General features: G+C 48.6%; 1 protein-coding gene across 1 annotated transcript; it reads left to right on the forward strand.

Moving 5' to 3' along the window:
• Window positions 1–20,166: 20,166 nt before the first annotated feature.
• Window positions 20,167–21,333, forward strand: LOC123395001 (phytosulfokine receptor 2-like). Its single transcript, XM_045089908.1, has one exon. The coding sequence runs from the start codon at window positions 20,231–20,233 to the stop codon at window positions 21,086–21,088; it is 858 nt and encodes a 285-aa protein (XP_044945843.1). The 5' UTR covers window positions 20,167–20,230; the 3' UTR covers window positions 21,089–21,333.
• Window positions 21,334–21,547: the final 214 nt, after the last annotated feature.

Here is a 21,547-nt window from a genome sequence, read left to right on the forward strand (position 1 = left end):
ATACAAACCAGGACTAGATGGCTACCTCTTGTCCCGGTTTGTGATGCAAACTGGGACTAAATGGGCTCATGCGGGCCCCAGTCTAACGCCATCATGTCACCATACTTTAGTCCCGGTTTGTATGATTTTGAAATAATCATACAAATTTCACAAGGAGCTAAAACTTTTGATCAAGTTTGATGTCCCAAAATTTCAGTTTTTTCAATCTGGTTTTGTATATTTTTCAGGGGTAATGTTCATGTGGGTGTAGGTGCCCCGGGTGTACGCCATATCCTCACCTCACCAGACAAAATCGCAGCTTCTTTCTAACTTGCTAGTACTCTTGTATAAAGTTCACTAAATTGTGGAGGAATCCTGCTGCTCTGAACCGGGCGTCGCAGTTCGTCAGTTTTATCTTCAGTTTCGTCAGAAATAAGATAGGCGTGTGTGTGGAGTCTGTTCCCGCGCGCGCTCGTAGCATAGGCTAGATTTGCTAATATTAGTTAGACTTCGCGATGATCGCTCTCATGGGATGGCACGAAGACACTGCGAACATGGCGGCGATGAGGGGCGACGAGGAAGCGGTCGTGGGATGGCGCGACATTGGAGCTCGATCGTGGCTCCGGTAGACTAGGGACTTTCGGTTGCGTTTGTAACTGAAGTATAAATAAGATGAGTAGAAAACGCTGCGGAAGTTAAGCGGCACAAAAACATTCGTCTCCTCCCTTTCGATCTATCAGAGAGAAGCGAGAGAGTGATCCTGAGGTGAGAGAGAAGAGAGAGACTTGCCCCTGCAACGACAATTGGCATCAGAGCCATCCGAAAGGATCCTGCGGAGATGCCCGAACGCCGGACAGGTCGCTGACGCCGCAACGATCAGGCGAGCACCGGGGGCACAACTTGTCGAGGGGCAGGGCCCGCCGGGAGGTGATCGTCCGCCAGGTGCAGCAGGGAGCCGCGGGCATGGGAAACCCTAAGCAGTATCCCATGCTCACGCGCACGAACTATGGGGATTGGGCGCTGCTCATGCGCGTCAGGCTGCAGGCCCAGGGCCTGTGGCGCGCCATCCAGGAGGGGACCGACGTCGAGCGTGACGATCGCAACGCCCTGTCCGCCATCTTGTGCGCGGTGCCGCCGGAGATGCTGCGGGCACTGGCCGGGAAGGACTCTGCCAAGGAGGCCTGGGATGCCATCGCCGCCATGCGCGTGGGGGTGGAACGCGTTCGTGAGGCGAAGGCGCAGCGCCTTCGATCCGAATTCGAGGCACTGTCATTCAAGGATGGGGAAACCGTCGACCATTTCGCGTTGCGCCTCACCGGTCTCATCAACGATCTTCACGCACTCGGAGACACCGTCGAAGAGGTGAAAGCGGTGAGAAAGTTGTTGCGCTCGGTACCACCAAAGTTCATGCAGGTTGCCATCTCGATCGAGACGCTGATGGACCTCAAATCCATGTCCATCGAGGAGGTAACGGGTCGCCTTCAAGCCGTCGAGGATCGGTACGCACTGCTAGGGGCAGACGGTGCAGGTGGCGCTCAGCTTCTCCTGACAGAGGCTGAGTGGCTCGCGCGGCAGAAGCAGAAGAGCCCAGAAGAAGGTTCCTCCGGGGGAGCCGGCGGCTGGAACGGCGGAAGGGGCAACCACCGAGGTGGCGGCGGACGCGGCAACGGTGGCCGGGGTACCGGTGGATGCGGGAACAACCAAGGAGGCCACGACACCGGTGGGCGCGGGAACAAGGGAAAAGAGAAGATGAAGTGCTACAACTGCAACAAGGAGGGGCACTTCGCGCGCGAGTGCCGACAGCCACGGCGCGAGCATGGTGAGGAGGCGAACCTCATGCAAGGCCCGGACGATGCCAAGCCTGCACTGTTGATGGCCCACGCCGTCGAACACCCGGCCACGGACACAGTCGACATCGTCGCGCCACAGACTGTGCTCCTCAACGAGGAGCGTGGGGTGCCGGCCGATGCCGGCAACGGCACCTGGTATCTCAACTCGGGCGGCCCGAGTCACATGGCGGGAATGAAGGACGTCTTCGCTGCACTCGACGAGACGGTGCAGGGCACCGTGCAGTTTGGAGATGGCTCGGCCGTCAGCATCCAGGGCAAGGGCACGGTGGTGTTCGAAGGCCTGAGCGGGGAGCAGCGTGCGCTGGCGGAACTGTACTTCATCCCCACTCTCAAGAGCTGTTGGAATTATGCCCTAGAGGCAATAATAAATATGGTTATTATTATAATTCCTGTATCAAGATAATAGTTTATTATCCATGCTATAATTTTATTGAATGAAGACTCATTTACATGTGTGGATACATAGACAAAACACCGTCCCTAGCATGCCTCTAGTTGGCTAGCCAGTTGATCAATGATAGTCAGTGTCTTCTGATTATGAACAAGGTGTTGTTGCTTGATAACTGGATCACGTCATTGGGAGAATCACGTGATGGACTAGACCCAAACTAATAGACGTAGCATGTTATACGAATCCTTGGCACTGAGGTTCAAACGATAAGATCTTCGTAGAATATGTAGGATCCAATATGGGCATCCAGGTCCCGCTATTGGATATTGACCGAGGAGTCTCTCGGGTCATGTCTACATAGTTCTCGAACCCGCAGGGTCTGCAAACTTAAGGTTCGACGTTGTTTTATGCGTATATGAGTTATATGGTTGGTTACCGAATGTTGTTCGGAGTCCCGGATGAGATCACGGACGTCACGAGGGTTTCCGGAATGGTCCGGAAACGAAGATTGATATATAGGATGACCTCATTTGATTACCGGAAGGTTTTCGGAGTTACCGGGAATGTACCGGGAATGACGAATGGGTTCCGGGAGTTCACCGGGGGGGCAACCCACCCCGGGGAAGCCCATAGGACTTGGGGGAGACACACCAGCCCTTAGTGGGCTGGTGGGACATCCCACAAGTGCCCTATGTGCCAAGAAGAAGAAAATCAAGAGAGAAAAAAAAGGAGGAGGTGGGAAGGAAGGGGGACTCCCTCCCACCAAACCTAGTCCAACTCGGTTTGGGGGGGAGAGTCCTCCCCCTTGGACTCTTGAGCCCCAAGGCAAGGCCCCCTCCCTCCCACCTATATATACGGAGGTTTTAGGGCTGATTTGAGACGACTTTTCCACGGCAGCCCGACCACATACCTCCACGGTTTTTCCTCTAGATCGCGTTTCTGCGGAGCTCGGGCAGAGCCCTGCTGAGACAAGGTCATCACCAACCTCCGGAGCGCCGTCACGCTGCCGGAGAACTCTTCTACCTCTCCGTCTCTCTTGCTGGATCAAGAAGTCCGAGATCATCGTCGAGCTGTACGTGTGCTGAACGCGGAGGTGCCGTCCGTTCGGTACTAGATCGTGGGACTGATCGCGGGATTGTTCGCGGGGCGGATCGAGGGACGTGAGGACGTTCCACTACATCAACCGCGTTCTCTAACGCTTCTGCTGTACGATCTACAAGGGTACGTAGATCATTCATCCCCTCTCGTAGATGGACATCACCATGATAGGTCTTCGTGCGCGTAGGAAAATTTTTGTTTCCCATGCGACGTTCTCCAACAGTGATATCAGAGCTAGGTTCATGCGTAGATGTCTTCTCGAGTAGAATACAAAAGTTTTTGTGGGCGGTGATGTGCGTTTTGCTGCCCTCCTTAGTCTTTTCTTGATTCCGCGGTATTGTTGGATTGAAGCGGCTTGGACCGACATTACTCATACGCTTACGAGAGACTGGTTTCATCGTTACGAGTAACCCCCTTTGCTCAAAGATGACTGGCAAGTGACGGTTTCTCCAACTTTAGTTGAATCGGATTTGACCGAGGAGGTCCTTGGATGAGGTTAAATAGCAACTCATATATCTCCGTTGTGGTGTTTGCGTAAGTAAGATGCGATCCTACTAGATGCCCTTGGTCACCACGTAAAACATGCAACAACAAAATTAGAGGACGTCTAACTTGTTTTTGCAGGGTATGCTTATGATGTGATATGGCCAACGATGTGATGTGATATATTGGATGTATGAGATGATCATGTTGTAATAGAAATATCGACTTGCACGTCGATGGTACGGCAACCGGCAGGAGCCATAGGGTTGTCTTTATACTAACGTTTGTGCTTGCAGATGCGTTTACTATTTTGCTAGGATGTAGCTTTAGTAGTAATAGAATAAGTAGCATGACAACCTCGATGGCAACACGTTGATGGAAGATCATGGTGTGGCGCCGGTGACAAGAAGATCGTGCCGGTGCTTTGGTGATGGAGATCAAGAAGCACGTGATGATGGCCATATCATGTCACTTATGAATTGCATGTGATGTTAATCCTTTTATGCACCTTATTTTGCTTAGAACGACGGTAGCATTATAAGGTGATCTCTCACTAAAATTTCAAGACGAAATTGTGTTCTCCCCGACTGTGCACCGTTGCTACAGTTCGTCGTTTCGAGACACCACGTGATGATCGGGTGTGAAAGACTCAACGTTCACATACAACGGGTGCAAAACAGTTGCGCACGCGGAACACTCGGGTTAAGCTTGACGAGCCTAGCATGTGCAGACATGGCCTCGGAACACATGAGACCGAAAGGTCGATCATGAATCATATAGTTGATATGATTAGCATAGGGATGCTTACCACTGAAACTATACCCAACTCACGTGATGATCGGACTTGGGATAGTGTAAGTGGATCATGAACCACTCAAATGACTAGAGAGATGTACTTTTTGAGTGGGAGTTTAGCATATAATTTGATTAAGTTGAACTCTAATTATCTTGAACATAGTCTAAGTCCACTTTGAATATATTTGTGTTGTAGATCATGGCTCACGCGACAGTCATCCTGAATTTTAATACGTTCCTAGAGAAATCTAAGTTGAAAGATGATGGAAGCAACTTTGTAGACTCGGCTCGTAATCTTAAGCTAATCTTACAAGCTGGGAAGAAGGATTATGTCCTTAATGCTGCGCTAGGAGATGAACCACCCGCTACGGCTGATCAGGATGTTAAGAACGCTTGGTTAGCACGTAAGGAGGACTACTCAATAGTTCAATGTGCAGTCTTGTATGGCTTAGAACCGGGACTTCAACGTCGCTTTGAGCGTCATGGAGCATTTGAGATGTTCCAGGAGTTGGAGTTTATCTTTCAGAAGAACGCCCGGATCGAGAGGTATGAGACCTCCGATAAATTCTATGCTTGCAAGATGGAGGAAAACTCGTGTGTCAGTGAACATGTGCTCAAAATGTCTGGATACTCAAACCGTCTAGCTGAACTAGGGATTGAACTCCCGCAAGAAGCTATCACTGACAGAATCCTTCAATCACTGCCGCCAAGCTACAAAGGCTTTGTGGTGAACTACAACATGCAAGGGATGAACAAGTCTCCCGGCGAGTTGTTTGCGATGTTGAAAGTCGCAGAGTCTGAACTCCGTAAAGAGCATCAAGTGTTGATGGTGAATAAGACCACTAGTTTGAAGAGAAACGGCAAAGGCAAGAAGGGCAATTCGAAGAAGAGCGGCAAGCCTGTTGCCAATCCGCCGAAGAAACCCAAAGCTGGACCTAAGCCTGAAACGGAGTGTTTCTATTGCAAGGGTATGGGTCACTGGAAGCGCAATTGCCCCAAGTATCTGGCAGATAAGAAGGCGGGCAAAGAAAAATCAGGTATATTTGATATACATTTTATTGATGTGTACTTAACCGGCTCTTGTAGTAGTGCCTGGGTATTCGATACCGGTTCTGTTGCTCATATTTGCAACTCGAAGCAGGAACTGCGGAATAGACGAAGGCTGGCGAAAGACGAAGTGACGATGCGCGTAGGAAATGGTTCCAAGGTTGATGCAATCGCCGTCGGCACAGTGTCACTTCAGCTACCATCGGGATTAGTGATGAACTTAAATCATTGTTATTTAGTGCCTGCGTTGAGCATGAACATTATATCTGGATCTTGTTTATTGCGAGACGGTTACTCTTTTAAGTCTGAGAATAATGGTTGTTCTATTTCTATGAGTAACATCTCTTTATGGTCATGCACCGAATGTGAGAGGATTGTTCATATTGAATCTTGATAGCGATACGCATATACATAACATTGAGACCAAAAGAGTTAGAGTAAACAATGATAGCGCCATATTTTTGTGGCACTGTCGCTTGGGTCATATTGGTGTAAAGCGCATGAAGAAACTCCATGCTGATGGACTTTTGGAGTCACTTGACTTTGATTCACTTGACACGTGCGAATCATGCCTCATGGGCAAGATGACTAAGACTCCGTTCTCCGGAACAATGGAGCGTGCAAGTGACTTATTGGAAATCATACATACCGATGTGTGTGGTCCAATGAGCGTGGAGGCACGCGGCGGATATCGTTATTTTCTCACCTTCACTGACGATTTAATTAGATATGGTTATGTCTACTTGATGAAGCACAAGTCTGAAACATTTGAAAAGTTCAAGCAATTTCAGAGTGAAGTGGAAAATCATCGTAACAAGAAGATCAAGTTCCTACGTTCTGATCGTGGGGGTGAATATCTGAGTTTCGTGTTCGGTGCTCACTTAAAACAATGTGGAATTGTTTCACAGTTAACACCGCCTGGAACACCACAGCGTAATGGTGTGTCCGAACGTCGTAATCGTACTTTGTTAGAGATGGTGCGATCTATGATGTCTCTTACTGATTTGCCGTTATCATTTTGGGGTTATGCATTAGAAACAGCTGCATTCACTTTAAATAGGGCACCATCAAAATCCGTTGAGACGACACCATACGAACTGTGGTATGGCAAGAGGCCAAAGTTGTCGTTTCTTAAAGTTTGGGGATGTGATGCTTATGTCAAAAAGCTTCAGCCTGAAAAGCTGGAACCCAAAGCGGAAAAATGCGTCTTCATAGGTTACCCAAAAGAGACAGTTGGGTACACCTTCTATCTCAAATCCGAGGGCAAAGTGTTTGTTGCTAAGAACGGAGCTTTTCTCGAGAAAGAGTTTCTCGAGAGAGAATTGAGTGGGAGGAAGATAGAACTTGACGAGGTTGACGAACCTCTCATCCCTCTGGATGGTGGCGCAGGACAAGGGGAAACCTCTGTCATTGCGACGCCGGTTGAGGAGGAAGTTAATGATGATGATCATGAAACTCCAGTTCAAGTTTCTGTTGAACCACGCAGGTCGACGAGATCACGTGCTGCTCCAGAGTGGTGCTGAAATCCCGTCTTATCAATCATGTTGTTAGACAACAATGAACCTGCAAGTTATGAAGAAGCAATGGTGGGCCCAGATTCCAACAAATGGCTAGAAGCCATGAAATCCGAGATAGGATCCATGTATGACAACAAAGTATGGACTTTGGAGATACTACCTGAGGGCCGCAAGGCTATTCAGAATAAATGGATCTTTAAGAAGAAGACGGACGCTGACGGTAATGTGACCGTTTATAAAGCTCGACTTGTGGCAAAGGGTTTTTCACAAGTTCCAGGAGTTGACTACGATGAGACTTTCTCACCCGTGGCGATGCTTAAGTCCGTCAGAATCATGTTAGCAATAGCTGCATTTTTCGATTATGAAATCTGGCAGATGGATGTCAAAATGGCGTTCCTTAACGGTTTCCTTAAGGAAGAGTTGTATATGATGCAACCCGAAGGTTTTGTCGATCCTAAGAATGCTAACAAGGTGTGCAAGCTCCAGCGATCCATTTATGGACTGGTGCAAGCATCTCGGAGTTGGAACAAACGCTTTGATGAGGTGATCAAGTCATTTGGGTTTATACAAGTGGTTGGAGAATCTTGTATTTACAAGAAAGTGAGTGGGAGCTCTGTGGCGTTTCTAATATTATATGTGGATGACATATTACTGATTGGAAACAACGTAGAGCTTTTGGAGAGCATAAAAGGTTACTTGAATAAAAGTTTCTCTATGAAGGACCTAGGAGAAGCTGCTTACATTCTAGGCATTAAGATCTATAGGGATAGATCAAAACACCTGATAGGACTTTCACAAAGCACATACCTTGATAAAGTTTTGAAGAGGTTCAAAATGGAACAGTCCAAGAAAGGGTTCTTGCCAGTTTTACAAGGTATGAGATTGAGTAAGACTCAGTGCCCAGCAACTGATGAAGATAGAGAGCATATGCGCTCCGTCCCCTATGCTTCAGCCATAGGTTCTATCATGTATGCGATGCTGTGCACTAGACCGGATGTTAGCCTGGCCATAAGTATGGCAGGTAGGTTCCAGAGTAATCCAGGAGTGGATCACTGGACAGCGGTCAAGAATATCCTGAAGTACCTGAAAAGGACTAAGGAGATGTTTCTCGTATATGGAGGTGACGAAGAGCTCGCCGTAAAAGGTTACGTCGATGCAAGCTTTGACACAGATCCGGACGACTCTAAGTCGCAAACCGGATACGTATTTATTCTTAATGGGGGTGCAGTAAGCTGGTGCAGTTCCAAGCAAAGCGTCATAGCAGATTCTACATGTGAAGCGGAGTACATGGCTGCCTCGGAGGCGGCTAAGGAGGGTGTCTGGATGAAGCAGTTCATGACGGATCTTGGAGTGGTGCCAAGTGCACTGAATCCAATAACCTTGTTCTGTGACAACACTGGTGCCATTGCCTTAGCAAAGGAACCACGGTTTCACAAGAAGACCAGACACATCAAACGACGCTTCAACCTCATCCGCGACTACGTCGAGGAAGAGGACATAAATATATGCAAGGTGCACACGGATCTGAATGTAGCAGACCCGCTGACTAAACCTCTTCCACGGCCAAAAAAATGATCGACACCAGAACTGTATGGGTGTTAGATTTATTACAATGTAATTCACATGGTGATGTGAGGGCTGGATTATTGACTCTAGTGCAAGTGGGAGACTGTTGGAATTATGCCCTAGAGGCAATAATAAATATGGTTATTATTATAATTCCTGTATCAAGATAATAGTTTATTATCCATGCTATGATTGTATTGAATGAAGACTTATTTACATGTGTGGATACATAGACAAAACACCGTCCCTAGCATGCCTCTAGTTGGCTAGCCAGTTGATCAATGATAGTCAGTGTCTTCTAATTATGAACAAGGTGTTGTTGCTTGATAACTGGATCACGTCATTGGGAGAATCACGTGATGGACTAGACCCAAACTAATAGACGTAGCATGTTGATCGTGTCATTTTGTTGCTACTGTTTTCTACGTGTCAAGTATTTATTCCTATGACCATGAGATCATATAACTCACTGACACCGGAGGAATGCTTTGTGTGTATCAAACGTCGCAACGTAACTGGGTGACTATAAAGATGCTCTACAGGTATCTCCGAAGGTGTTAGTTGAGTTAGTATGGATCAAGACTGGGATTTGTCACTCCGTGTGACGGAGAGGTATCTCGGGGCCCACTCGGTAATACAACATCACACACAAGCCTTGCAAGCAATGTGACTTAGTGTAAGTTGCGGGATCTTGTATTACGGAACGAGTAAAGAGACTTGCCGGTAAACGAGATTGAAATAGGTATGCGGATACTGACGATCGAATCTCGGGCAAGTAACATACCGAAGGACAAAGGGAATGACATACGGGATTATACGAATCCTTGGCACTGAGGTTCAAACGATAAGATCTTCGTAGAATATGTAGGATCCAATATGGGCATCCAGGTCCCGCTATTGGATATTGACCGAGGAGTCTCTTGGGTCATGTCTATATAGTTCTCGAACCCGCAGGGTCTGCACACTTAAGGTTCGACGTTGTTTTATGCGTATATGAGTTATATGGTTGGTTACCGAATGTTGTTCGGAGTCCCAGATGAGATCACGGACGTCACGAGGGTTTCCGGGATGGTCCGGAAACGAAGATTGATATATAGGATGACCTCATTTGATTACCGGAAGGTTTTCGGAGTTACCGGAAATGTACCGGGAATGACGAATGGGTTCCGGGAGTTCACCGGGGGGGCAACCCACCCCGGGGAAGCCCATAGGCCTTGGGGGAGACACACCAGCCCTTAGTGGGCTGGTGGGACAGCCCACAAGTGCCCTATGTGCCAAGAAGAAGAAAATCAAGAGAGAAAAAAAAGGAGGAGGTGGGAAGGAAGGGGGACTCCCTCCCACCAAACCTAGTCCAACTCGGTTTGGGGGGGAGAGTCCTCCCCCTTGGACTCAGCCGACCACCTTGGGGCTCCTTGAGCCCCAAGGCAAGGCCCCCTCCCTCCCACCTATATATACGGAGGTTTTAGGGCTGATTTGAGACGACTTTTCCACGGTAGCCCGACCACATACCTCCACGGTTTTTCCTCTAGATCGCGTTTCTGCGGAGCTCGGGCAGAGCCCTGCTGAGACAAGGTCATCACCAACCTCCGGAGCGCCGTCACGCTGCCGGAGAACTCTTCTACCTCTCCGTCTCTCTTGCTGGATCAAGAAGTCCGAGATCATCGTCGAGCTGTACGTGTGCTGAACGTGGAGGTGCCGTCCGTTCGGTACTAGATCGTGGGACTGATCGCGGGATTGTTCACGGGGCGGATCGAGGGACGTGAGGACGTTCCACTACATCAACCGCATTCTCTAACGCTTCTGCTGTACGATCTACAAGGGTACGTAGATCATTCATCCCCTCTCGTAGATGGACATCACCATGATAGGTCTTCGTGCGCGTAGGAAAATTTTTGTTTCCCATGCGACGTTCTCCAACAGTGGTATCAGAGCTAGGTTCATGCGTAGATGTCTTCTCGAGTAGAATACAAAAGTTTTTGTGGGCGGTGATGTGCGTTTTGCTGCCCTCCTTAGTCTTTTCTTGATTCCGCGGTATTGTTGGATTGAAGCGGCTTGGACCGACATTACTCATACGCTTACGAGAGACTGGTTTCATTGTTACGAGTAACCCCCTTTGCTCAAAGATGACTGGCAAGTGACGGTTTCTCCAACTTTAGTTGAATCGGATTTGACCGAGGAGGTCCTTGGATGAGGTTAAATAGCAACTCATATATCTCCGTTGTGGTGTTTGCGTAAGTAAGATGCGATCCTACTAGATGCCCTTGGTCACCACGTAAAACATGCAACAACAAAATTAGAGGACGTCTAACTTGTTTTTGCAGGGTATGCTTGTGATGTGATATGGCCAACGATGTGATGTGATATATTGGATGTATGAGATGATCATGTTGTAATAGAAATATCGACTTGCACGTCGATGGTACGGCAACCGGCAGGAGCCATAGGGTTGTCTTTATACTAACGTTTGTGCTTGCAGATGCGTTTACTATTTTGCTAGGATGTAGCTTTAGTAGTAATAGAATAAGTAGCATGACAACCTCGATGGCAACACGTTGATGGAAGATCATGGTGTGGCGCCGGTGACAAGAAGATCGTGCCGGTGCTTTGGTGATGGAGATCAAGAAGCACGTGATGATGGCCATATCATGTCACTTATGAATTGCATGTGATGTTAATCCTTTTATGCACCTTATTTTGCTTAGAACGACGGTAGCATTATAAGGTGATCTCTCACTAAAATTTCAAGACGAAATTGTGTTCTCCCCGACTGTGCACCGTTGCTACAGTTCGTCGTTTCGAGACACCACGTGATGATCGGGTGTGAAAGACTCAACGTTCACATACAACGGGTGCAAAACAGTTGCGCACGCGGAACACTCGGGTTAAGCTTGACGAGCCTAGCATGTGCAGACATGGCCTCGGAACACATGAGACCGAAAGGTCGATCATGAATCATATAGTTGATATGATTAGCATAGGGATGCTTACCACTGAAACTATACCCAACTCACGTGATGATCGGACTTGGGATAGTGTAAGTGGATCATGAACCACTCAAATGACTAGAGAGATGTACTTTTTGAGTGGGAGTTTAGCATATAATTTGATTAAGTTGAACTCTAATTATCTTGAACATAGTCTAAGTCCACTTTGAATATATTTGTGTTGTAGATCATGGCTCACGCGACAGTCATCCTGAATTTTAATACGTTCCTAGAGAAATCTAAGTTGAAAGATGATGGAAGCAACTTTGTATGCTGGGCTCGTAATCTTAAGCTAATCTTACAAGCTGGGAAGAAGGATTATGTCCTTAATGCTGCGCTAGGAGATGAACCACCCGCTACGGCTGATCAGGATGTTAAGAACGCTTGGTTAGCACGTAAGGAGGACTACTCAATAGTTCAATGTGCAGTCTTGTATGGCTTAGAACCGGGACTTCAACGTCGCTTTGAGCGTCATGGAGCATTTGAGATGTTCCAGGAGTTGGAGTTTATCTTTCAGAAGAACGCCCGGATCGAGAGGTATGAGACCTCCGATAAATTCTATGCTTGCAAGATGGAGGAAAACTCGTCTGTCAGTGAACATGTGCTCAAAATGTCTGGGTACTCAAACCGTCTAGCTGAACTAGGGATTGAACTCCCGCAAGAAGCTATCACTGACAGAATCCTTCAATCACTGCCGCCAAGCTACAAAGGCTTTGTGGTGAACTACAACATGCAAGGGATGAACAAGTCTCCCGGCGAGTTGTTTGCGATGTTGAAAGTCGCAGAGTCTGAACTCCGTAAAGAGCATCAAGTGTTGATGGTGAATAAGACCACTAGTTTGAAGAGAAACGGCAAAGGCAAGAAGGGCAATTCGAAGAAGAGCGGCAAGCCTGTTGCCAATCCGCCGAAGAAACCCAAAGCTGGACCTAAGCCTGAAACGGAGTGTTTCTATTGCAAGGGTATGGGTCACTGGAAGCGCAATTGCCCCAAGTATCTGGCAGATAAGAAGGCGGGCAAAGAAAAATCAGGTATATTTGATATACATTTTATTGATGTGTACTTAACCGGCTCTTGTAGTAGTGCCTGGGTATTCGATACCGGTTCTGTTGCTCATATTTGCAACTCGAAGCAGGAACTGCGGAATAGACGAAGGCTGGCGAAAGACGAAGTGACGATGCGCGTAGGAAATGGTTCCAAGGTTGATGCAATCGCCGTCGGCACAGTGTCACTTCAGCTACCATCGGGATTAGTGATGAACTTAAATCATTGTTATTTAGTGCCTGCGTTGAGCATGAACATTATATCTGGATCTTGTTTATTGCGAGACGGTTACTCTTTTAAGTCTGAGAATAATGGTTGTTCTATTTCTATGAGTAACATCTCTTTATGGTCATGCACCGAATGTGAGAGGATTGTTCATATTGAATCTTGATAGCGATACGCATATACATAACATTGAGACCAAAAGAGTTAGAGTAAACAATGATAGCGCCATATTTTTGTGGCACTGTCGCTTGGGTCATATTGGTGTAAAGCGCATGAAGAAACTCCATGCTGATGGACTTTTGGAGTCACTTGACTTTGATTCACTTGACACGTGCGAATCATGCCTCATGGGCAAGATGACTAAGACTCCGTTCTCCGGAACAATGGAGCGTGCAAGTGACTTATTGGAAATCATACATACCGATGTGTGTGGTCCAATGAGCGTGGAGGCACGCGGCGGATATCGTTATTTTCTCACCTTCACTGACGATTTAATTAGATATGGTTATGTCTACTTGATGAAGCACAAGTCTGAAACATTTGAAAAGTTCAAGCAATTTCAGAGTGAAGTGGAAAATCATCGTAACAAGAAGATCAAGTTCCTACGTTCTGATCGTGGGGGTGAATATCTGAGTTTCGTGTTCGGTGCTCACTTAAAACAATGTGGAATTGTTTCACAGTTAACACCGCCTGGAACACCACAGCGTAATGGTGTGTCCGAACGTCGTAATCGTACTTTGTTAGAGATGGTGCGATCTATGATGTCTCTTACTGATTTGCCGTTATCATTTTGGGGTTATGCATTAGAAACAGCTGCATTCACTTTAAATAGGGCACCATCAAAATCCGTTGAGACGACACCATACGAACTGTGGTATGGCAAGAGGCCAAAGTTGTCGTTTCTTAAAGTTTGGGGATGTGATGCTTATGTCAAAAAGCTTCAGCCTGAAAAGCTGGAACCCAAAGCGGAAAAATGCCTCTTCATAGGTTACCCAAAAGAGACAGTTGGGTACACCTTCTATCTCAAATCCGAGGGCAAAGTGTTTGTTGCTAAGAACGGAGCTTTTCTCGAGAAAGAGTTTCTCGAGAGAGAATTGAGTGGGAGGAAGATAGAACTTGACGAGGTTGACGAACCTCTCATCCCTCTGGATGGTGGCGCAGGACAAGGGGAAACCTCTGTCATTGCGACGCCGGTTGAGGAGGAAGTTAATGATGATGATCATGAAACTCCAGTTCAAGTTTCTGTTGAACCACGCAGGTCGACGAGATCACGTGCTGCTCCAGAGTGGTGCTGAAATCCCGTCTTATCAATCATGTTGTTAGACAACAATGAACCTGCAAGTTATGAAGAAGCAATGGTGGGCCCAGATTCCAACAAATGGCTAGAAGCCATGAAATCCGAGATAGGATCCATGTATGACAACAAAGTATGGACTTTGGAGATACTACCTGAGGGCCGCAAGGCTATTCAGAATAAATGGATCTTTAAGAAGAAGACGGACGCTGACGGTAATGTGACCGTTTATAAAGCTCGACTTGTGGCAAAGGGTTTTTCACAAGTTCCAGGAGTTGACTACGATGAGACTTTCTCACCCTATGCGCCAAGAAGAAGAAAATCAAGAGAGAAAGAAAAAAAAGGAGGAGGTGGGAAGGAAGGGGGACTCCCTCCCACCAAACCTAGTCCAACTGGGTTTGGGGGGGGAGAGTCCTCCCCCTTGGACTCGGCCGACCCCCTTGGGGCTCCTTGAGCCCCAAGGCAAGGCCCCCTCCCTCCCACCTATATATACGGAGGTTTTAGGGCTGATTTGAGACGACTTTTCCACGGCAGCCCGACCACATACCTCCACGGTTTTTCCTCTAGATCGCATTTCTGCGGAGCTCGGGCGGAGCCCTGCTGAGACAAGGTCATCACCAACCTCCGGAGCGCCGTCACGCTGCCGGAGAACTCTTCTACCTCTCCGTCTCTCTTGCTGGATCAGGAAGGCCGAGATCATCGTCGAGTTGTACGTGTGTTGAACGCGGAGGTGCCGTCCGTTCGGTACTAGATCGTGGGACTGATCGCGGGATTGTTCGCGGGGCGGATCGAGGGACGTGAGGACGTTCCACTATATCAACCGCGTTCTCTAACGCTTCTGCTGTACGATCTACAAGGGTACGTAGATCATTCATCCCCTCTCGTAGATGGACATCACCATGATAGGTCTTCGTGCGCGTAGGAAATTTTTTGTTTCCCATGCGACGTTCCCCAACAAGAGCAACATCATCTCGCTGGGGCAGATGGACGAGAACTGCTGCACCATCGTCATCGATAACGGCGTGCTGAACATCTACGATCGACACAAGGCGCAGATCACGCGCGTACCTCGACGGAGGAATCGCCTCTACATCGTCAACCTCGTCATCGCCACGCGTGTATGCCTGCTGGCCAAAGCGGATGAAACGGGGTGGCTCTGGCATGCCCGATATGGGCACCTGCATTTCCGTGCACTGCGTGCCCTCGCCGCCAAGAACATGGTGCGCGGCCTTCCCACAATCGAGCATGTGGACCAATTCTGCGATGGCTGTGCACTGGGAAAGCAACATCGCCTGCCGTTCCCCCCGACGACGACTTATCGCGCGGAGCGCGCCCTGGAGCTCGTGCACACTGATATGTGCGGGCTGATCACCCTGACAACTCCTGGTGGAAGCAGGTACTTCTTGCTGGTAGTTGATGATCATAGCCGATACATGTGGGTTGAGATGCTCAGGACGAAGGACGAGGTGTTCGCAAGGTTCAAGAAGGTGAAGGCTGCGATAGAAGCACAAGGAGAGTGTCGGCTGCTCGCGTACTGGTCGGACCGGGGCGGCGAGTTCAACTCTGGCGCCTTCAAGCTGTACTGCGCGGAGAGCGGCATCCGACACCAGACCAAGGCGCCGTACACGCCACAGCAGAACGGAGTCGTGGAGCGCCGCAACCAGACCGTTGTTGAGATGGCACGCTGTCTCCTCAAGGCGATGCGCGTGCCGAACACCTTCTGGGGCGAGACGGTGAGGACCGCCATCTACATCTCAACCGATCCCCCGCCAGGAGCCTCAACGGTGTCACACCGTATGAAGCCTAACATGGAAAGAAGGCAAGCGTGCACCTCTTCCGCATGTTCGGGTGCGTGGCGCATGTCAAGCGGCTCGGGCCAGGGGTCGACAAGCTCGCAGACCGCTCGACACCCATGGTGCTCATCGGGTATGAGGAGGGAGCAAAGGCGTATCGCGTCTACGACCCTGCGGCGAAGAAAGTGCAGGTGACGCGTGATGTAGTCTTCGAGGAGGGAAGGCCGTGGGACTGGGAGTCTACGCCCGAGACGGTCGCCACGGTGCCTCTGTCGAACACCTTCGTCATCGTCTACAACACCGCGCCTAGAGAGACGGTGGTCGATGCCGGAGTCACCTCTGGACCGGCTACTGAACCACCGCACACTCTAGCGGGCGCCCCACCAGAGCCAGCTACACCGACGGTGGAGACGTAGCACAAGTGGGCGACGCCTCCCACACACGATGAAACCAGAGACGCAAGCTCCAGACCACGTCGATACATGTACATGGAAAACCTGTTGGAAGAACTTGATGAAGAAGGAGCACAACAAGCCGAGCTGTGCATGGTGGCAGCAAAGGAACCAGCAAGCGTCGATGAGGCCCTCGCTGACGAAGCGTGGAAGGAGGCCATGGACGAGGAGATGCGCTCCATCACCGACAACAACACCTGGGAGCTCACGACGCTCCCTGCCGGTCACCGCGCGATCGGACTCAAATGGATATTTAAGGTGAAGAGGGATGCATCCGGCGCCATCATCAGACACAAAGCTAGATTGGTGGCGAAGGGGTATGCCCAGCGACAGGGGGTGGACTTCGATGAAGTGTTCGCCCCGGTCGCGCGGATGGAGACAGTGCGCCTGTTGCTGGCGCTGGCGGCACACAGCGGCTAGAAGGTGCATCACATGGATGTGAAGTCCGCCTTCCTCAATGGCGATCTAGTGGAGGAAGTGTATGTGCACCAGCCGGCCGGGTACATCGACGGCGAAAGCTCGAGCAAGGTGCTGAAACTTCGGAAGGCGTTGTATGGGCTGCGTCAGGCCCCCCGCGCCTGGAATGCTAAGCTAGATGAAACCCTGATCAAGCTAGGGTTCAGGCGATGTCCGCTTGAGCATGCTCTATACCGACGAGGTGATTCAGAGAACTATCTCCTCGTCGGGGTTTATGTCGATGATCTGGTGATCACGGGCACAAGCAGCGATGACATCAGCAAGTTCAAGGTGCAGATGGGTGAGCTCTTTCAGATGAGCCACCTTGGTCTCCTAAGCTATTACCTGGGGATCGAGGTGAAGCAGGGCGACGGCGAGATCACGCTTTGCCAGGCTGGTTATGCGAGGAAGGTGCTCGAGCTTGCGGGAATGGAAGCCTGCAGGCCCTGTCATACGCCCATTGAGAACCGAGTGAAGCTCGGGAAGACCAACGGCGGAGAGGCTGTTGATGCGACCCTATACAGGAGCGTGATCGGGAGTCTCCGATACTTGGTTCATACAAGACCCGACATTGCCCATGCTGTGGGATTCGCAAGCCGGTTCATGGAGGCCTCGGGCGCACGGCACTGGAGCGTAGTGAAACAGATCCTACGCTATGTTCAGGGGACGCTTGGATATGGATGCTGCTACCGGACGGGCTCGTCGACACCCAGCCTCGTTGGATACAGTGACAGCGACCACGCCGGAGACGTCGACGACCGCAAGAGCACGACAGGCATAGTCTTCTTCCTCGGCGGCAGCATCATCACCTGGATCTCGCAGAAGCAGAAAGTTGTAGTGCTCTCATCCTGCGAGGCAGAATATATCGCGGCGGCAGGCGCTGCATGTCAAGGCATCTGGCTGAGCCGTCTGCTCGCCGAGATGTTGGGAATGGAACCAGTGAAGTTCAAGCTGCTGGTAGACAACAAATCAGCAATCGCACTAAGTCAAAACCCGGTGTACCATGATCGGAGTAAGCACATCGACACTCGCTTCCATTTCATTCGTCAGTTCATCGAGGAAGTCAAGGTCGACGTCTTCTTCATCAACACCAGCAGGCAGCGAGCCGACCTGCTCACCAAGGCTCTTGGCCGCGTCAAGTTCGTCGAGATGAGGCAGATGCTGGGTGTGCAGGAAATAACATCTGGGCATCAGGATTAGGGGGTGAAGTGTGGAGGAATCCTGCTGCTCTGAACCTGGCGTCGCAGTTCGTCAGTTTTATCTTCAGTTTCGTCAGAAATAAGATAGGCGTGCGTGTGGAGTCTGTTCCCGCGCGTGCTCGTAGCATGGGCTAGATTTGCTAAGATTAGTTAGACTCCGCGATGATCGCTCTCGTGGGATGGCACGAGGACACTGCGAACATGGCGGCGATGAGGGGCGACGAGGAAGCGGTCGTGGGATGGCGCGACACTGAAGCTCAATCGTGGCTCCGGTAGACTAGAGACTTTCGGTTGTGTTTGTAACTGAAGTATAAATAAGATGAGTAGAAAACGCTGCGGAAGTTAAGCGGCACAAAAACCTTCGTCTCCTCCCTTTCGATCTATCACAGAGAAGCGAGAGAGTGATCCTGAGGTGAGAGAGAAGAGAGAGACTTGCCGCTGCAACGACATAAATATCATCCAGCCAACATGTTGCTCGATATTTTGTCTTGCTTGTGATCCCTGTGGTGGCATCAAGTAGTTTCCCATTCTTGCCGACATGTATAAATCAACATAAGTATTTTCATCATGGCCAAGTTGACAGAGATGCGCTATAATTGAAGACGTCAATCGTTAAGTGCAGTCTACTGATCATCCCCCGAGAGTACAGTGCATTCAGGTGTCTTACGTTGTAGAGTTAATTGCAGCAGAGTACAGTGCATTTCTATGATTAGCACTGTGCTTTCTCTGTTTCAAATATAATACTCTTTCCGATCTAAAATAAGTGTGTGAATTTAATTAAAATTTAAACTAAAATCACGATATTTATTTCTGATCGGAGGGAGTTTGTTACAATTACTCTAAAATTATGATGCAATGAACAAGTCCTCGATGACATTTGCCTTATGTTGTTTGGCGGTCTCTGTCGATTGGTAGAAAATAGACCATTCGGCATGAATAGTTAGCTATACCAAAAACAACGAACAATAGATTGCTAGAAAACACTATGTTTTTAAATCCACATTTCATGCCTAGCCAAATACCACAAATTATTTGGTAATTAATGATGGTGCTTCGGAATTTTTCCATTATTTTTCTATAATCGGGTAGAATTATTCGGCTTAAGAAAAGTGAACATATTCCCCAAATTAGGCCGGTCACAATGCGTGTCTTCCGAGCCATACCATGTCATCCACACTATCAAGATGGGTGTTGTTTCTTTTGACATCCGCATATAATACGATAGGTGTCGTGGTTTTAGTTAAAATTTAAACTAAAACCATGATACTTATTTCTGATCAAATGGAGTATGTTACAATTACTTTACAAATATATTGCAACGAACAAGTCCTCGATGACATTTGCCTTATGTTGTTTGGCAGTTTTTATCGATTGGTAGAAAACATACCATTCGGCATGAATGGTTAGCTATACCAAAAACAATGAACTATAGATTGCTAGAAAACACTATGTTTCTAAATCCTTATTTCACGCCTAGCCAAATACCACCTATTATTTGGTAATTAATGGGAATTTTCCCACCCACGATTTTTCTATAATCGGATAGAATTATTTGGCTTAAGAAAAGTCAACATATTTCCCAAATTAGGCCGGTCACAATGCATGTCTTCCGAGCCATACCATGTCATCCACACTATCTAGATTGGTGTTATTTCTTTTGACATCCGCATATAATATCTTCCTAGGATTTTTTGTGTGTGTGTGTGTGTCCCTCTCTTTCTCTCTGTGCACCGGAACTATAGCCGCACGGGATCACTGGAACTATGGTAGCTGACGACAAGCAATAATGGACTATAGGACGTTTGAATTGAGTAGGAGAGGTTGCCAGCTTGAGTCCATGCCACCCACGCATTTCAGTCGACAGAAGACAACAAAAACCAAGTTTGAATAGGGAGGCAGTGCTGGACCTTGTAACCACGGACTAATAGTACTGAACCACTTGCAACGCATGGTTACAAACAGGCACACTATAAGATAACACGCACCACCCAAGCAGTTTTTGCCAAGAGCACTTACTTGCCAATCACTTGCACCCCAAAAGGCTTTCTTGCTGCCAATCCATGGCAAAATGCGGGCTGCTTCTCCTGTTCTTGGCGTTCCTCTTGCCGGTGGCACGTGCAACGTCGTGCCACCCCGACGATCTCCGTGCTCTACGGGGCTTCGCCGGGAATCTCAGCGGCGGGGCTGTCCTCCTCCGTGCTGCGTGGTCCGGTGCCTCGTGCTGCGGCTGGGAAGGTGTGGGCTGTGACGGTCCTAGCGGCCGTGTCACGTCCCTGCGGCTCCCTGGGCACGACCTTGGGGGAGCCATCCCAGGAGCATCTTTGGCAGGCCTCGCATGGTTGGAGGAGCTCAACCTTGCCAACAACAGACTGGTTGGCACCATCCCGTCATGGATTGGCGAGCTTGACCACCTTTACTACTTGGATCTTTCAGATAATTCATTGGTTGGCGAGGTACCCAAGAGTTTGATACGGCTCAAGGGCCTCGCCATCGCTGGTCGTTCATCAGGTATGATTTTTACTAACATGCCATTGTATGTGAAGCCTAACAGAAGAATGCTCGACGAACAACCAAATACAATATCTGGGAGCAACAACACTGTCAGATCTGGGAGCACCAATGTTGTTTCTGGGAACGACAACACTGTCATATCCGGGAACAACAACAATGTGGCTGGGAGCAACAACACTATCGTAACCGGGAGCGACAATACCGTAACTGGTAGCAACCATGTCGTATCTGGGGACAAACATATCGTAACTGACAACAACAATGCCGTATCCGGGAATGACAATAATGTATCTGGGAGTTTCCATACCGTATCCGGAAGCCACAATACTGTATCTGGGACCAACAACACTGTATCTGGGAGCAACCATGTCGTATCTGGGAGCAACAAAGTCGTAGGAGATGCATGATTTGTAAGTGGAGTGTCCATCTTCCGTGACGGAGCTCACCTTGTTGTCCGAGTTCGGTGTAGCTCACAATCACTTGGTGGGGCCAATCGTGTTATGTAACCTCATAAATATATATAGCAACATATTCCTGCTTAAATAATATTTCCCTAAAAATATCTTATATACATGCTGACCTGAATATCAACGGGTGCTTGCAGCTGATGTAAACCAAGCATGGTCTCTTATGAACAAGTTTGCATCGTCGATGTCCAGATGGGGTGAATATTCCATCTCCTGTATTCTCTGTGATGTGTGATGTGTTCTTATGCTGATTGGGCTGTTTATCACGGGGTGAATTATAAGTGTTTATTCTCAGCCAGCTACAGAATTCTCTTGTGCAAGTATCAATGTTACATGCATATGCATCGATATGGGATGTTTGGATGAATGGAGATGGAGCAAAAGATCAGATTAGTTTAG

Source organism: Hordeum vulgare, chromosome 5H, assembly GCF_904849725.1.
Source record: "Hordeum vulgare subsp. vulgare chromosome 5H, MorexV3_pseudomolecules_assembly, whole genome shotgun sequence".
NCBI lineage: Eukaryota > Viridiplantae > Streptophyta > Magnoliopsida > Poales > Poaceae > Hordeum > Hordeum vulgare.

Excerpts from the sequence above, each read along its gene's own strand:
- LOC123395001 (XM_045089908.1), top strand. The coding sequence starts at position 20,231 with ATGGCAAAATGCGGGCTGCTTCTCCTGTTCTTGGCGTTCCTCTTGCCG.